A 21,450-nucleotide genomic window follows, 5' to 3' on the forward strand; every position below is an offset into this window, starting at 1 on the left:
GGAAAGATTCACTCACATTTCTTCTGCTCTGAGCACTGTATTAGCAAGAAAATACTCCTCTCTAACTAAGGAAATACCTTGCAAGATCCTAAGGAATGTAATCCATCCATGGTCTTCAGGTCTCGGTGGCTTATGGCTCAAGTGATGAAGGGACTACTGTAAAAAGGAAAATTCTTATAATCAAATGGGTAAAAAAAAAAGCAAGCATGTACAGCTATAAAATCTGTAACATACACTTAACTGCTGGGGGATATTTCACAAAAGGGTGGATTTTAATAGGCTTGGCACTCAAAGGTAATTTTTAAATTCAAAATAAACTCAGAAAACGATATGAAAATACATAAAGAACACATAATTACTGACGCAAATTGGAATATTTTTCTTGGAAACTCCATGTTACAAAAATGTGACACACGGGGTACTGGTAGAGACTGACCTTTATTTCCTGGCCCTAATCCATTTGGGTCAGAGGGACAAAAAGCTTAGCCTTTATCACATGGCAGGGGTCAGCGAATTGTGCTTCATTTTTTCCCTCTTTTTGCTTTCAAATGCAAATAAAGCACATTACCAATGAAAATAATGATTGTAAATGAATACTTCAATTAGAAGAAATTTACATAAGGATACGTAGGTTAGTGGTGACAGTAGATACTCCACCATTCTACCAGACAATAATCCATTTCTTAATCAACTTCTGTCAATAATCATAAGCTTCCTGCTCTCCATGGTTTCCTCATTATAACACCACCTCTTGTGTTTTTAAATAGTTCTTTCTTCAGATGCTGTATAAGCCAGCAAGTGAATCTGCTCGCTCCATTCACTGACTCTTTGTGGGTTTTTGCAGGTGTACATTATTTCCGTGCAGGAGTACTCTGGGCAGCATCGTGGCTGTTCTCAGAGAACAGAAAGCCAATGTTGCCTCAGGTTTTCTTTAGATGTCCTCATTCTCTGTAGGACTGACCCTTGAGGGCTGCAGTACTGGCAGGTTGCTGCTGAGCATCTGTTTGAAATCCAGCGTTTCCTTCCATTTGAAGTTCCTGCCCTAATGTTTCTCCTGTTCTAGCTGTCTGGCATGCAATTCTTTTGTGATGCTCCCGAGTAGCTAGCAGAGCTTCCAGAAACTAGTTAGAGGTTTGCATGGATTTTTGCCCTTCCTGTCACAACTTGCTGTTGCTCAGAGTTTGCTAGTGTTTGGGGAGACTTGGTCACATTTCTTGGAAATACAGGCAGAGGGACTGAGATGGTATAGCTAAACAGATCTATCTAGAAATTGTGTTTTTCTGAGGCAGCCTAATGTTATGGACATTTTCTAGACTTACTTCATCTCTAACCACAAAAAGATGTGATCTGCAATATATGGATTTGTTTCTAATTAATGAACTCCGGATTAAACAAGCAGCAAAAAATGTAAGCTTATAGTAAAATATAATTACAAAGGAGCATTAGCTTTCTGTCAGTGGTGGCCAAAGCTTTCAAGCTTTTCAAGCTTGAGGGACATGGTTTAGTGGGCGTAGTGGTGATGGGTTGATGGTTGGATTAGATGATCTTAGTGGTCTTTTCCAACCTTAATGATTCCACAGTTCTATTACTCCAGTCACTACCTTTACATTTCAAGAAAGGTAAGTTAGTGTACTAACTATGGATATTAATTAGTGTTAACAAAGAAAGCTGACCAGCTGTTGAACCTTCTGTGTTGCCATCTTCCTTTGGTGGTCCTTTCTGGTAGAACTGTCCTCGCCTCTGCCCAGGCTCACTGTGACCAAGCGTTGGAAAGCAACATGAGGAAATTGAGGCTCTGCTGCTCCCGTGGAGCTTGCTGCAGCATGAGCTGTAAAACAGAAATGGGCACAGCGGCAATGAATTTAGGAGAGCTTTAAAACAATGGAAAACTGCATTATAGTTTAGAGAAAAAAAAATGTGCAGAAATTCGAGCAACACATTAAATCTACTGGACCACAAAATTTAATAATAAGAATGAATACAAGCAATATATGTAATTAAAAATATGTAATGAAATAGTAACTGAGCGAAGTCCTAATGGTTGGATAACAGCCAAGTACAATGATTAGCTGAAAATGGTAGCAGCAGTAAAAGCCGAATCAATCGTTCTCACAAAACAATCAGGAAATGTATTTCTTGATAATACTTTGCCATCTCATTTTTATCTCACTGTTAATGATATTGACATTTTTGTGGAAATTCCACGTACTCTCATACTGCACACATGCTGGCCTGAAAGACACACAGAGTACAAGTTGCAACCTGCCCCTTCTGAAAACCAATGTGCATGGAGCACACAACATTGGCTCATGGAAGCCAGCCCTGAAGCATTAGCAATACTCAGACATACAGGCCTCCACAACCACAGGAATGCCTGTATTTAGAATCATGTTTGTAATCATTTTAAGTATCATTTTTAATTTAAAATTAGTATTCTATCATTGCATATTTATAATTTCAAGTTAAATGTATACCATGGGCACTTTCACATATCCCTTACTTTTCTCTGACACAAAAACCAGATGAGAGAACAACTGCAGAACAAAGCAGCAGCCAGGTGGGACAGCAAGGTGTGTGCTGGTTTCTGCAGGCTCTGCCATTCTCTGTGCTGCAGCAACAGCTAATGACCAGTCTGCTGAGGCAGATGGGAGGCATGGTGCTCGTTGCATGGGCATGGGGTGTGTCTGTGGGCAAACTGCCATTTGCTCCAGGAAGGAGACCTGCCTTCAAGCCCAAGCTAAAGTCAATCTCTTCAATTTTCCATTATGGAGCTCTCTGACTCCATCTAAGAGAAGGACTGGATGGAGCTCCTGTGGGCTGCAAGCACCACACAAACTACCTTTTGATCATGAAAAAGAGCTGTGGGTTGTGTTTGGCACCAGAGATGTGGCAGGGCACCCTGAGCAGGCAAGCCGTTAGTGTGCCTGTTCCTGGCACAAACATGATGGTACCAATCACAGACATTTCATTCCACCACCACTTCACTGCCACCACGGCTTAGGCTGGCAGGATCAATCCCAGCACATGGTTGTGCTTCCAGTGCAGTGTGTGCACAGCTCTGCAGGCAGTGCATCTCAGCCAGGCATGAACCCATGTTTTCAGGCCAACGTTTTTGAGCTCAAAGCTCATTAAGCCATAGCAGCCTGAGAAACACACATAGCACTTCAGAGAAATCTCAGAACTGGGAACAGAGGAGCACTGAGCACTGAGCTGAACTCTGAACTGGTCTTAAAGGACAACTGAAAAATACAGAGCAGGTGTCCTCCAAACGATCCGTGTCTCGAGTTTCAAGAGCCTCAGGCTGGCAGAACTCCCTGCCACTACTCGAAGAGCACTTCCACACTGTCCCCTTCCAATCGCCCTCCACCTGCGTGCTGGCACAGAGCTGTGGGACTGCCCGCTGACCCACATGCAGGCACTGAGCGGGAGAAAGCCATGTTATTTGTCCCAAGATCTTGTCAGCCCATTTCAGCAGGCACCTCGAAGCACTCTGCTGGGCAGGGCCTTGGTGGGCGTGGGGCTGGTGGGGCATAGGAAACTGTTTTTGGCACAGAGCGACTCAACCTGCCTAGATGCATGCATGAAGCTGAATTTTCCATGCTGGGAGGCGGGAGACGTCTCTGCACGCCCAGTGTGGCAATGAGTTGTGAAGAAGTATTTGACATGAAACTAAAATTTAGTCAAAAGTTGCGCGAGCTGCCCTTCTCTTACATGGTTGTCATGGCTTTACAATAACTTTTGTTTACTGTTAAGTCTCTTCTTTTTCTGTGTTCTGCATGTACACTGAAGAAGACTGAGGTTAGTATAACTCACATTTTCTCAGTTTGAATTTTCTGCCTCACAAAGAGGAAAAAGCCACCCTGCCACATGCTGCCCACTGCTTTAGAGGTGTTGAACCCGTACAAGAAATGTGACTGCCCAGATTTCTGTTCCTTTCTAGTCCATTTTTCAGTTCTTAAGGTACTGGAAAAAAGCTTGAAAATAACACTCAGTAACAGAAAGCACAAAGAATCAAAACCCAAGATACACACTGAAGGCCTAGTTATTGTAATTAAAAGTTTTACGGTACTTTACCATGTAGGTTTGACAAGACCCATGCAGCGCAGCATAGGCTCGGGCTCCTGTTTGTGATCCACTGTCCTCTAGTAGAGGAAGTGTGATTGGGTTCATTTGCACGGCCCTTGGCGCAGACTCTGCTCTCCTACTCCTGGAGCAGGAAATATTCGCCACCACTGTGAATGACTGTTTATCTCATGCTCTGCTGCAGTAATTGATTTATTTCTACAGCCAGGGCCTAAAGGTAGACATGATATATCCTAATTCTGCATGGCCCCATGGACAAAATACCTGAGGCAAGAGACCTCTGAGTGCAAGCACACTGCTGCCTGAAACAGATACCTATGGATCGAGCGATTAAACATTTAAATAGATTTTGAAGCCATTTGACTAATAGGCAATTGTCTCAGACTGAGGGATAAACACCTTAGTCACAGCATTAATGAGACTGAGTGGCACCTCTCCTCCTTTACAGGATGAGCTTCCTTTTGCTGTTTGCCATTGGTACCTGTGCTTTCCTCTACAAAGCTTCACCTTTGGCTTTGCGTGGAGACTGGCTCAGGCACACAGCCACCCTTTGGTACTGCACAGGCACAGCTCAGACAGAAAATGCCCGAGGTGGGTACCCAGGCAAAGCCAGCTTATGTTCTACTGGTTTAACTTTTGGCAGCCTCTTCTCCCCTGTGGCAGAATAACATGCCTGGGGGAAAACCCTCTAACGCTCATGAAATCACTGTACTGAATTCACAGTAAGGAGTTCTTCCATGATTCACCTTGATACCATACATCTCAGGGATGTACAGTTAATGTCCATGATTCACAGCGATGCTGCCTACCTCTTCATGATTCACTGTGCAGTTTGTGCAGCACAGCTGATTTTTATATGCCATGTCAACACAGGGATGTAACCATGGATGAGGAATACCATGAGGGATACCAAGGGCCAGAGGTTCCCCAGCAGCACAGGCACTGCTGGCAGAGCTGGGAGCACGGCGCAGGGCAGTGATGGGCTGTATAGCCTTCACGATGCTGATACCAAAGCCATAGCATCACATCCGAGTGATGTGTTTACCTCAGCAGAAAGATCCAGCTTGCCCCGGAGTCTTCTGAGTCACTTCCTCTGAACATGACAGCTTATTTTCAAGTTACAAAAACTCTTCCGTAACAGCAGTGTATGGCAATGCCAGCAGAATGCTTGGATGAGGGCCATGCACCCTGCGAGGATGCGGCATGCCCTGTGAGCGAGGTGCCGCCATTTTGCCGCCTGACTTAAGGTGATCTTCTGAAGGCTGGAGCTGTGCTGTCAGTGCTGCCTCCTTTTCCCCCAGACCCTCTCACTATGAGCTACCATCACCCCGGCATTTTGGTGGTAATTCATAATAATTATATTGCTTTATAGCCCCTTCCGATGCTTCTTGGCATCGCCTCTCACTGCTCAGCAGGCCCCAGGACAGCCCGCTGGTCAACCGTGGCTTTTGTGCGTGCGTTGGGAACACAGCCCTGCGCCGGCCCGAGGGGCGCAAAGCCCCCCGGCCCCTCTCGCAGGCGGTCGCGTCCGCCCGCGTGAGGGGGCGGGGGGGGGGGGTTCGCGCCCCTCGGGCCGGCGCCCGCAGCGCCTCCTCGCGCCCTCAGGCGGCGGGCTGGCTCCCCGCAGCGCGGGGTGGTGCCGCGGGCAGGCGGCGCGGGGGCGGCGGCGGCTCCCCGGCATGAACCGGAAGCGCGGGGGAAGGAGCGCGGAGAAGCGCTAGCGCCGGTCGCAGCCTCCAGCAGCGGCGAGGGGGCCGCGGCTTCGGGGTCGGCCGCCAGCCCGGAGTCCTCGGGAAAGGTGAGGAGGGATGGGAGGGCTGCCGGGACGAGTTTGAAAGTGCACGGAGAGCGCTGCGCGGGGCCGCGTGTCCCGACATATCGCGAACGGAGGGAGGGAAGGAAGGAGGGAGAGGCGCCCGCCGAGTCGTTGTGTGCGGTGCTCATAAGATCCTCCAGGTTGGGCTTTAAGGTGCGACGTCCTTGTCTTCCTTTTTTTTTTTTTTTTCCTTCTTTCTTCTTTCCCACTCCTCATTCCCGAAGCGCTGCCAGCCTTTCCCTCCGTCCTCTCCCCCACTTCGCTGTGCCTGCCCAAGTTGGCCGCTGTCTGCTCACACGTGAGCGGCGCTCCGCCGTGCGGCGCTGCGCCTCGAGGTCCCGCGCCGTGCGCTGCTTCCCCTGCCGAGTCCGGGGGCGGAGGGATTGAGAAGCGCTGGATCCGTGGGGTCACCGCCTGAGAACATCGCAGCTTTCTGCTGGAGGCGTACAGTTCGGCGTTGTCAGGACTTTGCTCTTGAAGCCCTCGGAAGCCGGCCTGCGTTACCTACCGGGAGCTAACCCGGCGTGCGAGTGGCACGGTGCTAGCCATGGCGGTGCCGGGTTAGTCGCATGGACGGCATCGGGCCGGAGCTCCAGCCTGTGCCCTACAGCCTTTTGCGGTGCTGGCAGCGGCCCCACGCACCCCGCGCAGGTGCGGCCGCGCTGCTGCCATCAGCGCGGGGTGGCAGGGCGAGCCCTAAGGGTTGTGCAACGTGACGGTCTCTGCTACTGGTGCGGCTCCGAGTGACGATAGAACAGCTTGTTTTCTGAAGTACTCAACTTATTTCGGCTGAGTTTTTTTTTTTCAGTAGTGCCCGAGCCTGCATAAATTCAGATGAAAGTAGAAACGTTATTAATGGACGTTGAGCAGAATTCCTGTCCTCTGACACAAGGCATGCGTGGTGCTGCTGCTCGTGTAACCAAGGCTCTACCTGGCGTGCTGACACCTGCACTGCTGCTGCTGGGTCTGGTCGGGGGAGGTTGGTGTTACTGTAACTTTGGATTTGGATACATTTAGTTTGGAGGTGTGGTGGAATTTGCCTGCATCTGTCCCATGAGCAGTTCGCAGCGTGATTACACGGTCTCACAGAAGCTCCTTCTGCAGTATCTCCTGTAGCTCAGTATTGCTACAGCTCCTTCTCTGTTTCCTGCTTACATTAAGTGACAGGTAGCCGTACTTAAGGACATTTCTGTTTTTGCATTTTTGTGGCTTTCTGTTTTTTCTTTTTTCTTTCTTTCTTTTTTTTTTTTTTTTTTTTTTTTTTTTTTTTTTGTTAAATTCCAAATAAAGCTGCAGCTGCAGCAGCCCAGGTTGGTGTCTCCACACCCTGTAGGCCCTGGTGGATACAAAGGATGATTGAGATCTAAAAATGGGTGGTCAAAGATCCTGGAAGCAAAAGGGCTGTTTTGCCAAATAAGGAAACTTGGCACATTCTGCTGTGTATTTTAAGATAGCGCAAGTGTAGTGTGCTACTACTTTATTGGCAATTTGTTGGCAGGATGCCTTCCCAAAAGAAACACTGAATCCGGCTTTGAGGAGCCATACTCTGAGGAGTAGCAGTGAATTACAGAGGGGTTTCCTTGTGTAGACATAAAGGTGCATTTTCATTTGGGGCATTTTTTTTGTGCTTTTGGAGCCATCAAATATCTGAAGCATCCAGGTGCATGTGCAAGTTGCGAGATGCAGTTCAAAGTCTGCAGACATGTGCTGAGCTGCAGTCACAGTGCTGCTTGTGCTGGATTCTCCCTTCCCACTGCTCGTTGCTCGCAGGCCGCGAAGGGGAAGCTGTCAGTGCTGGGGAGCAGCAGTGATGAACAGCAGGGCCCTGGCTCTATGTGAAGAATGAGGCAGCGTGCTGCTTCCTGGCCATCCCCCTGCTGCTCAGCCCCTTCTGGGGCACAGGAGGGAGCGCCGGTGGCCATGCAGGGTTTTTCCTATTTTGGTACTCTGAGATGCAGGCAGCGCTCCCCCAAAATGCTTACTGCCAAAAACCAGCCCCAGGCCTGCAAGCCAGTAGCGGGGCTGTTCTCCTGGCCTGGAAACGCATGGTCTGCAAACGTGCTGCAAGTGATGCACTTGCTTTGGGTAGACATAAGAATCTGGAGTTTAAGGAAATACCAGATATTTCTCTTAACCAATGGTGTAAACTCAGATTGTTAAGTATCTTTTAGAACAGGATGACAAGTTAATAACTGTGTGTGTAATTGTCACATGCAGCTGTTGCTCTAAACACTTGTTTTCTCTAACATAACAAAGGGATTGATCTGTCTAATTGAGGATTAACTGCCTTGTATCCAGAAACATGGGGTAATATTGAAACAGGTTTGTTCTTTCATCTAGAAGAAAATCCTGCACCTACCTTAGGCTGTCATTAATTATAGATCTCTAAATGAAAGCTGTCCCAGCTATGACTCTTTTCCACTTTCTCTGGAAAAAAAACGTATTGGAGAACCTAATAAAAACCCACAAGTTGTTCTTTAGATTGAATTACTTTATTGTATGCTGGTGACTGTAGCATTAGCAGCCGACTGTTGTAGATAAATCTGAAAAGGTGCTAAAGGGATGAAAGCTTCTGGAAATGCTTGTGTGCTGGCATCACGTTGTCATTGCAGAAAGATTTGGGAATTGGTGGGCTTTTAAGCAGCAGGAAGGATGCACAGGTGGCTGCTCACTTGTATTTAACAAATGTCTGATGTGGATGTTATTGCATATCAGTAAATGTTGAAGTCTGTTCTTTAGTGAAATCTCAGAATAACAGCTTGTTCTAACTTTTAGAAGTCAAATCATTTAATAAAATTGATAACCTTTTTTTTTTGAAGGACAGTAATTTAAAATAATTGACAGCTTTTCAGAGTAATCAAGTTCCTACAGTAAAGCCCAGAAATGTTTGTTTCCTTTGATGCATTTTTCCTTTCACTTGGCCTTCTGCTTCTTCTGCCATCTCCAGCAGAACCACCTGCTGTCAGCTGCTCACACTGTTCAATGGATGGTCCCACTGTGCTGCATAAGCTTTTGTCTGTGAGTGGTGTTACCCTTCTGAATAATCCTGCTGTCAGTAGGGAGGTTGTTTTCTTCACCATTGTTACCCACCTGCATAAGTGTGTTCAGGGCCATGCCTTAAGTTGTTCACATTGGGAAGTTCACCTGTTTTATTTGCCTGCAAGGTGATATATATTCTGAGGCACAGGTACACACTGTTGGTGTGGGTGGATGGCTGAATTAGAAATGACAAATGGGCTTTTGTTTCTGAAGAGCAGGTTATTGAGCAGCACGGACAGAGAAGCATAAAGTCAGAGCTGCCTTCATTATGCTCCTGATTTGCAGGAGTGACCGATTTCCTTCCCCTTGAGCTTTTCCTCGGAGAAAGGGTGTGTTTGGGCAGTGCAGAAGATGACCCTGATCTTCCGTAGGAATGCAGGAGATGAAAGAAAAACCAGTGAGAACACAGCAAGGTTGAAACAAGAATGAAAGGTCAGCAGAAGGGTTCGGGCACTTCTACCAGCAGAGGAGCTGATAGATAATGGAAGAGCAGCCTTTGTTTCCTGCTGCAGGGATTGCTGCAGCCAGCACCGGGCCTCCTTGTTACAGCCCAGCAGCTGCTGCCTCCAGCCTCGTGGGTAGTGAGGAGATTTACAGCACACCAGGCAGTTCCAGAAAAGACTGTATGCTCTTTTATACAACATGGAAAAAAATCTGAGTGTCTTCATGGCTTGTTTGGACAGAGTGACAAATTTATGGTCAAATGATACCTTAAATTGTTAATCAACGTACGCACACGTTCTGGAGAACTGGGAGGGGAAAACTGTGTGTTTGTGTTGCAAAAGGGCTGTTGGTTGTGTGGTGAGCAGAGGCAGGTGGTACGTGAAGCATGCAGCTCCAAGTCCCAGACAGCACATGAAGTCTGGTGCCATCCCCAGGAGCCTCTGGCCTGCAGGGCTTTCTGGCACAAAGTAGATAGGTGGGTATAACTGCAGATGTGGTTTTCATCAGCAACACCAGACCTCTATGTGTTTGCTCTATTCAGACCCATCTCTTCTTCATCAGATGCTGTGTGCTCACTCTTCTTGCTTGCCTGTGCAGTAACTCGGTGGTGATTCTGGCAGGTTTGTGGAAGCAGGTGAAGATTTCTCCCACAGTCTCATGGTTCTGGTTCTGGAGGACCTTGCCTGCTCTGCTCTCTTCTGAAGACCTTACAGCTTGCCAATCCATGACCAGTGAAAAAGGATCCTAAAATTACATGCTGTCCACTCACTTAGATGATAGCGTTGCTTGAAGTCTGCAGCAGGCACGTGGCTTACTTACTGCGTTGAGAACTGTGAGAAGGACGTTCTGTTCTGGCAGCCAAAATGGATCGTCTCTCAGAACTGCCGAAGCCGGTCTTGGCACATGCTTCACAATTCCGCATATTGTAACTTAGATAAATTACTGTGAGCTCGCGCTGCACTGTAACATGTGCACAGAACTGACTCACTTGGAAAGAGACATTTGTTGTGGCCAGGCTTCTGGGCGTCCCAGCGCAGTGCTTGTACCTGGCTGGCAGCGGGCACGCCGTGTGCTGTGTGTGTGCTTGGCATGCCCGAGCTGCTGTGTGAGCTGGGAGCTGAAAGCACAGCTCTGTTCACCAGCAAGCTTGGTGCTGGCAACACGGAGGCATGTGTGCTTTCTGCGCGGCTCCTTCCAAGGTGCTTGGGAGGAGTATTTTTAGTCTCTTCTGTCTCCCAGCTGTTCCTAGTAGCTTGTGCAAATAATGTAAACATTTGCACAGCCTGTTGGGCAGTGAGCTTGTAGGCTTTTTCTTCTTATGCACAGTAGATTTTTGCTGCAGCGTGCTTGTTGCAACAGGTTCTTGTTTTGGGGTGTCTGAACGTAGGTAAGAATGTCCATAAATCTGTGGTGAGTGTGTAATGATTACAGCTTTTCTCTTTGCAGGTTTCGCTGTGGTATATTTTGTCATTATGAGATGTCGTCTACCAGTGCTTCATTTGTGCAAATTAGATTTGATGACTTGCAGTTTTTTGAAAACTGCGGCGGAGGAAGTTTTGGGAGCGTCTATCGAGCCCGATGGATTTCTCAGGACAAGGAGGTGGCTGTGAAGAAGCTGCTCAAAATAGAAAAGGAGGTACGAGTTTACTTCTAGTTTCTTTGCTGTGAAAACAAGGACATAAGTGCCTTTTGTCTTCTGTTCTGTTAATTGAAGCAATTTACCCTGGTTTTTATTTGTTTCATTATGTAAGTGCATGTTGGTACAGCAAATACCTGCCGACGGGGCTCAGTCTGCATTTGTCTCTGATTTAAGGTGTTTCTGTTTTGTTTTGTTTTTTTTTTTTGCCACCCTCCTCTGCCTTCCTGGTGCAGCAACTCCTCTCTGTTCTGACCCAGAGGAGGAGGAAAACTGCACCCATGGACCCAATAATTCTAATTTGATGACACTGACCATGTAATTAGGTGGAAGTATCTAGTGTTTCCTGTCTCTGCATGCACTGGTTTTCTCCTCCGTATGTGTGGTCACAAGCACTGTGGCTGGTGTCTGTACGTTCACTACAGGTGCTGCACGTGCTGCCGGGCGGTACTTCTGCCCTGCTGCTGCAGGAGCTCGCGGGCAACTCTGTGGGCTCCAAGCTGCCCACAGCTGCGCTTGTCTCGCAGTGTGGTTTAAGGCTAACTGGCACACCAGTCACCTTGTCCAGTGGCTTCCTGTGGGCCTGGGAAGACAGACGGGTCCTTTAGCAATTCTATGGGAAAAGGCAGAATGACTGCTTACTGCAGCTTAGCCGTCTGTAAGAGGTTTACCTGGAAATCCTCTTGACCCTTAGCTCTGCACAGCCCCAGCAGAGATGCAGTGCCTGCCGTCCTCGCAGAACCTTGGACTGTGTGCAGGTCACTACCGGGGCTGCCCCATGCAGCAATGGACAGCACCAGACTCTGTATAATCTTACATTTGTACAGGATATCATTTTATAACACAATATCATTAGAGCGTTTTAGAAAGATAATTACAAGTGGAAGGACAGCAAAGCGGCTGTGAGGATGACATGCTCAGGAAATAACCAGACACTTGAATTCACCTACTGTTGCAGTTACTGAGTTAGGTTAGTGATGTGATAAGCGTGTTTGATTGTGATTATGCAAGTTCCTGTCTAAAATTGTGTGGAAGGATCTCATGTTTCTTCCTGTTGACGATGGTGAAAGGTGTATGCATTCTGTCCAATGTCAATTTGCACTGCTCTCTGTGTACTTTTTGACATTAACAAATATTAAAAATCAAAAGATAAGTAAAATCAGTGCTAGGCAGCGTCTGTAAAGCACTACTTCAAAGTCAGACCGCTGGCAGATCTCAGTAGCAATCAGTGAAGCATCTTTATTGAATAGATTCATCTGTTTTAAATGTGTTGTTATGTACTACAAGCTACGAGCGCTTTTGAAAGACTACTTTAGAACAGTATTACTGCACTTATGATGTCATAAACTATAACAGAATGGGAGGTAATGAAGAAAGTAGGACAGCCACTTATCTATCACTTGTGTATCACCTGATACGTTTGAGACTATTCAAATAACATATTTTCTGTAAACATCCAAATGGAAAGTTCAGCTTGTAATGAGGGATACAGGTTGGGAAAAGGAAACTGTATGCTGGAAAGAATTTAGTATCATTTGAGGATTTGTTTAGATATTAATGAAGGCCTGCACCCTTTTCATGGTGGTGTTACAAGTAAAGTTAATGCCCTTGCATATATGGATGAGGATCAAGTCTTGTTTTTCAGAACTGGTTTTTGTCTGGGTAAATGGCACCGGGAGAGGATGTTAAGCAGTAGGTGCAGTCCTGGCTGTGCTGTTCCTGAAAGAATGCTGACAAACTGGAGAGGCAGCCCTGGGAAATTGCAACACAGAGAGAGTGGAAAGTATAGGGATGCAAGGGTGTGAGGGGGACATGACAGTTAGGAGTGTTGACAGAAGGAGGTGAGTGCCTTCAAGTACAAGATCTGTGTGTTTTCCTTCAGACTGGTCACCATTTGCAACTTAAACAGAAGGCTGAGTTGTAGTTGGAAGCAGCTGGTGTGGACACCTTTTCTTGGGAGCTCTTAGGAGAGGCAGGATACGGGCAACTGCTGATACCTTAAATATGCCTAGAAAGCTTTGTGAGAATCAGTCTGTCAAAAACCTTAGAGAGTTAATTTAAAAAAAAACAAGAGCTTTCTTACAACAATTGCATTTTCATACAAAGAGAATGCTGGGCTCATTTAATCTAGTAAAAGGTAAAGTGAAGTAAAAAGCTATTATAAGAACTAAAGGTTGGGATCTGAAGCCAGACAAATTAGAATGGGAAATAAAGCACAAATTATAAGGAGTGAGGATGAGTAACACTTGGAACAGACTACAGAGAGAAGGAACAGAGTTGAGAATCCTTCCCATCTCTTCATGCCTTTACATTGAAATGTCTGTTTGGACAACTACTTGTGTCAGGTTGTTGAGCTCAGCAGAACAGAGCCTGGTGAGGTGTCCTGTCCTGTGAAATGCTGGAGGCCAGCCTCAGTGGTCTAAAAGTCTTTTCTGACCTTAATGGCTGTCCGTCTGTTTACATACAGTGTTTGTCTGTAGTATGTTTATCTGTAGTTATGACAATATTGAATGTCAGTGACTTCATTGTGCTGAAAGTCATGGTGAGGCAATGACTCTTGTGATAGCGGTAGGAAAATAACTTGCTCTAACTGTATGTAGATGTTTGGAAAGCTTGCATTTAATCCAGAAAACTAACTGTTGCCCTTTCTGACTTCTTTGAAAGGAAATGTCCTTTTTAACTCCGTGACTGATTGTTTTTTATTTCTCTTAACTGCTGCCAATAATCCATAACAACTGAATAAAGAGAAAACAGAGCAGAGTTGGGAAAAGCTTGCTCAGAGGAATTTCATGCTTGCCGAGTCTGAGGGGCACAAGCCAAGTGAATAGAGCTGTGGTGTCATTCTGCAAATATGTTGTATCTGTGCTTCATTTTATTAAACAGTCCCAGCTAAACCAGGCTTTGTGTTAGCCAAATGGCTAGTAAGTTCTGACATGTAAAACAAAGCATTTTTTGTTCCAGTACGTAGTGGCATCTCAGACTAAAACACATTCTCAGCAAAGCTGATAAATACTTAAAAGAGTGTAGCTCAATCAGTTCTCTTCAAAAGTCTTTCAAATGTGGAAAGTCCTCTGCAAAGCACTGCCTCTTTATGGATGGGTAGTAAAGTCTGTGTGCCCAAGAAGAGGTGCATGTTCCTGTGGATGAGTACAGCTAAATAGATGCATGGACAGAGCAACCCTCTGCAAGGCCCTGATTAGAGTATCGGGCCCAAGACTTGGGGCAGAACTTCTGCTGATTAAGCAAACCTTAAGTGTGTCCTGAGTGATTAAGTAACGACAAAAACAAATTTAAATTGCAGTTTTGCTGTCCTGTATGAGCACTCTGGTAACGTTTGGTTTTAAAGAGATTGTTTTATGGGAAATCAGATTACCAGCATGATGTTTATGATGCATACAGAGCAAGAAGAAATGCCTCTGCTGATCGGGACCGTGCTTCTTCGCTGTGAGCTTTGTGCTACTGGAATTTTACCTGAAACTTGCTCTGAATTGTAATGTGTTCACTCTCTAGGAATGCTCTGTGGCTTGGGAACCCTGTGCTATCATTGAGCAGTAGTGTTACATCTGGCTTGCTTACTTCAGCTGTTGAAACTGTAGCACTTGTGTAGGTTTGCTGGGTTCCGAGCAGTATGGCTGCCCTTGGAGCCCTTCCCAGGGCTGGCAGTGGCCTCAACAAGCTGCGGGGGGGGATGGGGACACCAGTAAAATGCTATTGAGATCTTACTGGAAAGTGCTGCTGCTGAACTAACAGCCACTCGTGCAGAAAACATGTTAACCGGGTCTGATGAACAGCGCCTGCCTTGTTCAGTCATGTCTGTGCGATGCAAATGGATTTTATGAGGCTCGAGAATAAAAGCATGTTTTTGCTGGTTTTTGTGCCGTATTGCTGGAAGTTTGGCTGTTAGATTTTCTCGCATGTAACACACTTGTACAATAAGCTTTAGGGGATCTTTTCAACTACTCTATAAAACTTTTCATATGGAAAATAATGCAGCTGGTTTCTTCTTTTTATTTTATGATCCACTTTTGGAAGGGACTGTCCAGAAGATGTTGGTTGTGCCTGTAACTTTCAAACTGCATGAATTAAGTTTAATCATCAGCATGTCTCTGGCCTTACCTCACTCATGTTTGTACTCATAACAGAGCGCGTGGTAATTTTAATGTAGGTCATAAGAGTAGGACTGGGAATGGCTTTCAGGAGTAACATGAGAAAAACAACAGAGTAAAATAGAGCAAAACAAACAAAACCAAACTGAAATTGATACAAAGCCCAGACAAAACTTAAAATACTAGATGTTTTTGCTTGCAGTTTATAGCTATCGAGGGTGCTTGGGTGCCAGTCTTGAATGATGACTTCTTTCTGGACTCTAGCTGTAAGGAAGGGCAATATTGATGCTTTTTTAATATTTTATTAGATCTTTCCACGAGCTTCCACGAATATTAGCCCTTTCAGTTCTGAATTGGTCAGTTTGTGAAGTGATTCAAGAGAACATCTTGAGAGGGCATCAAACTCAGGGCTCCCAACCTGTGCTCCCTGCATGCTCGTAGCATTGCAAATGAGCTATGAAAGGTGACCCAAAGTATTTCCTATAAGCATAGGAGTCAGACTTCTCAGAGATCTGCACCTATACTGGAAAATTACAGAGTTCACTATTGTTTTTTTTTTTTTAAAGGTCGAATATCCCCAGTCTAAGGATCTCATGGGTACATATCCAGCCCAATAGTTATCTAAAGGAATGCTTCTGTATTTTGTCAAACGTTTTATTTCTTTGCAGTTGTATTTATTATATTGAAGGTAGGCGTTTTTTTTTTTTTTTTTCTTCAATACAGTGATTATTTAGTTGGTGTTTTTTGTTTCTTTTTTATATTTTGTTAAAGGAAATGGCTTAGAGTGCTTCTCTTAGTGCTATGGTATTCCCAGAAAGATATCAGAAGGATACCTGGTGCCCTTGCCTGCTCTGTGGCAGCTGTGAGGATGGGCTCGGGTGCTCCTTATGTCTTATACTTTGCATCTCACAAAATAAACCATGGTGGATAGGACAGACTTCTGCAAAACATCTCTGGCTGTGTCTGTTTTTGGTTTTACCCTACTTTTGGCCTTCATTCAAGAGAGATTTTCTTGAGAACTATTTGTTTTTGTAAAGGAATGTCATGTTCTCAGGTCTCAGGAAAGTCAGTGCATTAGGAGATTTTCTTAGTGGATGTTTTGGGTAAGAATGTTTTAAGTATGAAGCAGAATATGCATTAAAACCAAAATGAATTCAAAGCCCCCTGGTATTTGGGAGATAACAGTCTAATGAAAAAATCATTCAACGTTGCCAGATACGTCTGTTCCTGGGAAGAAGTGGCATGGCTTTCATTTTGCCTGTTTTAAAGAGAGGCTGTATTTTGCTACATTTTATTGTACTGATTTTATTATTGTTATTTATTTATGTGTTTAAACATTTTATGGCAAGGTTTTCATTAGATGACTAACATCTTTTGGAGTTACTTCATGTGAATAATGAATATCTGTAGTACAAGCTGTGTGGCTTATTGAGATTTTTTTGACCAGCTTAATTTGAGCTTCTTACTGGCTGGTGTATACATAGTTGTTCTAAATCGAGCCAATTATGGCTTAATTTGATTTAGACATTAACTTCAATGAAACTGGCATGGAAGACTCAGACTGGCACTCAGTGTTTTCAGAAGTTATTTTGGTTCACTTGAGACACAGTGACCGTCAGTGTTGTCATCTGAGCTTGCAATAAATGGAAAACTCTTTTGCACTGGTGAATCTCACTATAGACTCATGTTAAGAAGTTATCCTGTATATATATATGTGTATCAGCTAAAATACCAGATTTTGTACTGAAATTGTAAAGAGTGAAGTGCACATTTTCTCCTGCTGACCGTTAGACATCTGTGAACAATAACTTCACAAACTTGATGAACAGCTAAATAAATAAAAATGCATTGGATTTTTTGTGTTGCTGCCTTTCTCCTGATTCTCTTGAATTATCCTGAAATTTGTCAGGGTAAAGAAAAGCTACTGTGTGTGTGCTGTTGGCCAGGCAAATGCAGGCAGTTTTCATAGCTCAGTTAATGTACGTGCGTTGTCCAAGAGTATCTGTGAGGGGTCTAGGACCCTTTCAATTTGATTGTCTTTACATTTGCATTTTCAGAAGGTGCAACATCTGCAGGCAAGTGTTAACACCAGTTTCCTACAAATTGTCAGTAAATAGCCTTTCTGTAAGGGAAAAAAATGTGTTTCTGTAGATTATTTGAATAGCACTCTTCATTTTTGTTTTTGTACTCACAATATCCAGCCTATTTTGTTATTCTTAAGTGTTCTTCCAATTTGAAATTAATTTAATTCCATTATATAATCTCTCAAAAATAATTCTGCTGCAAACTTTTGTTACTGCTGGTGTTGCCAGTAGATACTTGGTCTCTATTAAGGCTGGTTTGTTTGTTTTTCTCTAAATACATTTCTCCTTTTTCTGTCATCTTTTTGCATGGGCTCAGTTATTATTTACAATTTGGAGGAGAGGTTGTGGTGCTTATTTCTCTATGCCAGTAGCCTCTGACCTCAAATTGGTGCTCTTCTATGTCCCCTCCCACGACATTTGCTGACCCTGGGCTTCTGTTGAAGTGAACAACAACTGTGCAGTGGTATTTTGGGATGCTGAAGCTGTACTGAAGCGTGAGTGTAGGAATCTCACAGATGTAGAAGAGCTCCTTTTCTCTGTGTGCTGTTTTAGGCTCTTTGCTAACTAGACTCAAACAATTGAGAGTTAGTTCAGATTAGTCTTATCTCTACATTTATCTAGCTCTTATTTTCTTAAAGCAAACTTAAGATAATGAAATCACCCTACAAGTGGTGTCTATTAATAACTTTATGCTAAGTGCTTGTGTTTGAGGGACAGGTGACAATCAAATATCTGTGACCAGCTCTGGAGTCCATTGGTGTTGCAGTCCCTGGGAGCTCTCATTAGATAATCCACATGCATTGCCATGTGTGGAATGGCACGTTACCATTTCTGACGATACCAGAGTTGCTGCTGAGGTATAAGAAAGTATTTTAAATTTCTTGTAACTTTTCTGTCTTGCTGTATGTAAGCATGTGGTTGATGAAATGCAGTTCAGAGCTGTGCTGTGCCCTGCACTGTGGAGCCAACGGCCCATTCCCACTCTTTGTTACTCAAAGCTGAGCAGAGCAGCTGTGGTCTTGACTGGAGTACCCCAAAATACCCACTACGTGCATTGTGGCAGTGCCATTCTGAACTGTTGGGTTTTGTCCCCTGCCACTAAGAGTCTTGGTAAAACTAAGTATGCCCTCCTTTTCTTGCCTTGTCTTTTTTGTCTTTAATTTTTCCCTGGCTGCAAGGGAGTTGCATGAGGGGGCACAAGATTTCATTGAAAGCGAAGTTGAAGAGTATATAGATTGTAACTTTGTGTGAAGCATCAAAATCAGTCTGATTTTAATTGTAAATGATGCAGCTCTGCCTGTAAAGCTTATTGCGTGCTTACCTATTGCAACTTATTAAGGTGCTGATAGAGAAAGTTTCCTTTTTAAGAGGACAGTATAAACAGTGAGAGGGAGCACTGCAGCCTGTTTATTTTAGCAGGCGGCTGCTGAGGAGCCCAGGGAATAGCTCCAGATTAACCCTTCTCACACTCAATTGATCACACAGTTGATCAGCAGGGCAAGTAAGGAGCTGCTGTCCTGGTCCAGTTGCCTCCAGGCTGCCCTGTGTGCTATCTTTTGTGTGTTTCGTGGTCCCCAGGTGAAGTGCTGGGGAGAAAGACTGTTTGCAATCATTCTGCATAATTTTCTGTTTCTGAAAGCCACTGGAAGCCAGGTAGCAAAAGTGGCAGCGACCATTTCTGTGCCACCTTGGTCCCCTCCAAGGGGCTCAGGGCAGCTGGGCCCACGGGATGTGGCAGCACTGGGCCTCGCTGTGAGGGGAGTGTGCCATGTGTGTTCTCTTCCTCCTCTGCCTGTATTTGCGTTCTGCTCTCAGACTCCCAAAACCTGAGGCTTGTGATGGCTGTATGTTTTAAGGAAAGGAGAGAAAGAAACATGTCGTGATGCACACTGTGATTGCATTTTTTGCGTGTGTGCTGGGCATGTCATTTTCTAGTAGGTATATTAAAAACAAGCATAATTTGTTAAAACAAAAAGACCTGAAAACTAACCTTTGAGTTGCTGCAGGAGAGGCAAGGAAGCTGTTGGTGGACAGAGGATTCAGTTGTCTGACATTGAGTTCACGTTTGGAATGTGAGGAAAAAACATGCAGGCTGTGCAGTCATCAGCTTTTATATGAGAACATGGATTTTTATCTGGCAGAGGCAGGAGATGAGATGTGCGTAGGTTGTTGTTCTGGAAACTTGCTAAGATAATCTAATTGCTGCACCTTCTGGTGAGTGATTGGCATTTTCCAATATAATATCTTTTCCTTTGTAGAGTCACAGAACAATGAAAATGTAATGCGTGCCAGTGTGCACTTAGAGGGCAGAAGCGTCGCAAAATTACTTTTTGTCTAATCATATAATAGCCTTTGTTTTAGTAATGCTAGGTGTGTTTGAGATGATCCTATCAGCCATGGTTGCTTATGAATAGTTGTTGCTGTTTTTCCAGTGAACTGTGCACCTTTAATCTTCTAAACTGAGGAGGAGACTTTTTACTTTGATTTCTTGGCGATGTGTCTGCATGCGCTGGATAAAGTATGTAGCAACAGATGGATAAAATCCAGAGCTGTTGAACTAATTTTGCTCTGGTCACATTGCAAACCACTTCCCTGTTGGTGCTGTATTTCTGGATGGAGGACTATAATTTCTCACTGACGGGGAGTAAGGCTCAGTCCTCCCAAGGTAAACAAGCATACCACTGTTACTTAATAAACTTAAAATGTGTGGTGTGAAGCCTCCTGTCTTTTTATTCTTATGTTATCTGAAATGTAGTAAAAAGGGAGAAATTCCTTGCTTGTTCCAGGCCGTTACTGGGAGGAGCAATGAGTAGTGGCACTAACGGGGTGCCTTAATAAATTCTTTCAGAGTAAGTGACACTTGATTCTGTGACAACACTGGCGTCGGCTGTTAGCACGAGTGACATGTTCATTGCCTTGAAACTGTGACCCAAGTTTCCTTTTTGGGAAAGAAAAAACCCATAGACCCCTTCAAAGACTAGGGCAGTTGCTTTGTTTGTCTTTTAAAATCTCTGTTTCTGCCTTTTTGCTTGGTCAGTGTTTAGAACCATTAAAAAAGTAAACGTGACATGAGGACCGAGATCCTGCAGCTAGAGCTCCTCTATAATTACATATTCGGCCACAACAGTACAAAGGAAAATGAGAGTCCCTTTTTCTTTATGTACCACATTTCAGTTTTCCTTTAGGTTTAAATTGGCATTTTGGACTGTGTTCACTGGAGCCACTGAAGTGCTTATCAGGAAAAGAAGGAAACAGAGGGAGGGAAAGAAAGATAGATTTCCAAATGACAACCTTTTGAATAGTCCAAGTTCAATCCCTAAAACAAAAAGTGGAATCTTTTTTTTTTCTAAATAATGTGCTCTACAGTCTCACCTCTCATCTTGAGAAACATGAAAGAGCAAGTAAAAGAGATGACCCAAATCACAGAGTTCCTTTGAAAGAAGAAATTCAGCTGTTTTGAACACTTACAATCAAAGGAAGTGGTTTCCCTAATTGCGTGAACTATGTGAAATCTCTCAGAATAGCTCTTCCACCCCAGGATTCCTTGCACTTTAGAAGTTTGCATAAAAGCTCACATGGTGAATCAGATGCAAAGTGTTTGATTCAAATTTTATTAGACAGAAGTGAGCATACATTCATATCTCTGGGTTTGACAGCTGGTTGGGTTTGGACCACAATCCTGGTTTTGATGGATTTCAGTCCTATACTTTAAAATCTTTCACTCTTTAGGTTCTCTGGTGAGATGCCCCTTTCAAGAGAAAAGTGGAAATGAAAAAATGGAGAAGGGATAGAGGGGTGCTTTTGTGAGCTTTGGGTTGAGGTTTCTTCACCCTGATTAGGCTATTCATTGTTGCAAAAATCCATCCCTGTATACAGCTTTTAAAAGAATGAGGAATTAAATTCCTTCAGAATTTAAAGAAGCCATCCATCTCAAAATACATATTTTGAAGAACTGGATCTGAACTATATAATTTCAGTATACTTCTGGTACCACCATTTGCTTCAACCTGTCAAAATGCTGAATTCAGTACAGCCTTTGAGCAAAAAATGGATCTGTTCAGAAGGCTGTTATACCTTCTGTTTTCTTTTTGTACACAAGATGATAAAGGTACATTAGTCTGAACTAAATAGTGGCTACATACAGAAACATGCAGAATACTTCTAAAGGCTTAGCATCTGTTCATCAAGATTTCCTTTTCAGAAGAATGGTTTTGTTTTTTTGGTGGTTTGGCAGTAATGGGA

General features: G+C 44.3%; 1 protein-coding gene across 3 annotated transcripts in view; it reads left to right on the forward strand.

Moving 5' to 3' along the window:
- The first annotated feature begins 5,781 nt into the window (after positions 1 to 5,781).
- Positions 5,782 to 21,450, forward strand: part of MAP3K20 (mitogen-activated protein kinase kinase kinase 20) — an 86,218-nt gene continuing 70,549 nt past the window's right edge. Inside the window, exons 1-2 of one of the 3 annotated variants that reach the window (XM_042875001.1) lie at positions 5,782 to 5,881; positions 10,829 to 11,018. In XM_042875001.1, coding sequence (XP_042730935.1) covers positions 10,860 to 11,018 — 159 coding nt within the window. In that variant the 5' untranslated portion in view covers positions 5,782 to 5,881; positions 10,829 to 10,859. Of the gene's footprint in view, positions 5,882 to 10,506; positions 10,582 to 10,828; positions 11,019 to 21,450 lie in introns of those variants that run through there. The other 2 variants (XM_042875000.1, XM_042875002.1) reach the window with 2 other exon arrangements.

This window comes from Lagopus leucura, unplaced genomic scaffold, assembly GCF_019238085.1.
Source record: "Lagopus leucura isolate 7727_CA_CO unplaced genomic scaffold, USGS_WTPT01 Super-Scaffold_100012, whole genome shotgun sequence".
Taxonomy (NCBI): domain Eukaryota; kingdom Metazoa; phylum Chordata; class Aves; order Galliformes; family Phasianidae; genus Lagopus; species Lagopus leucura.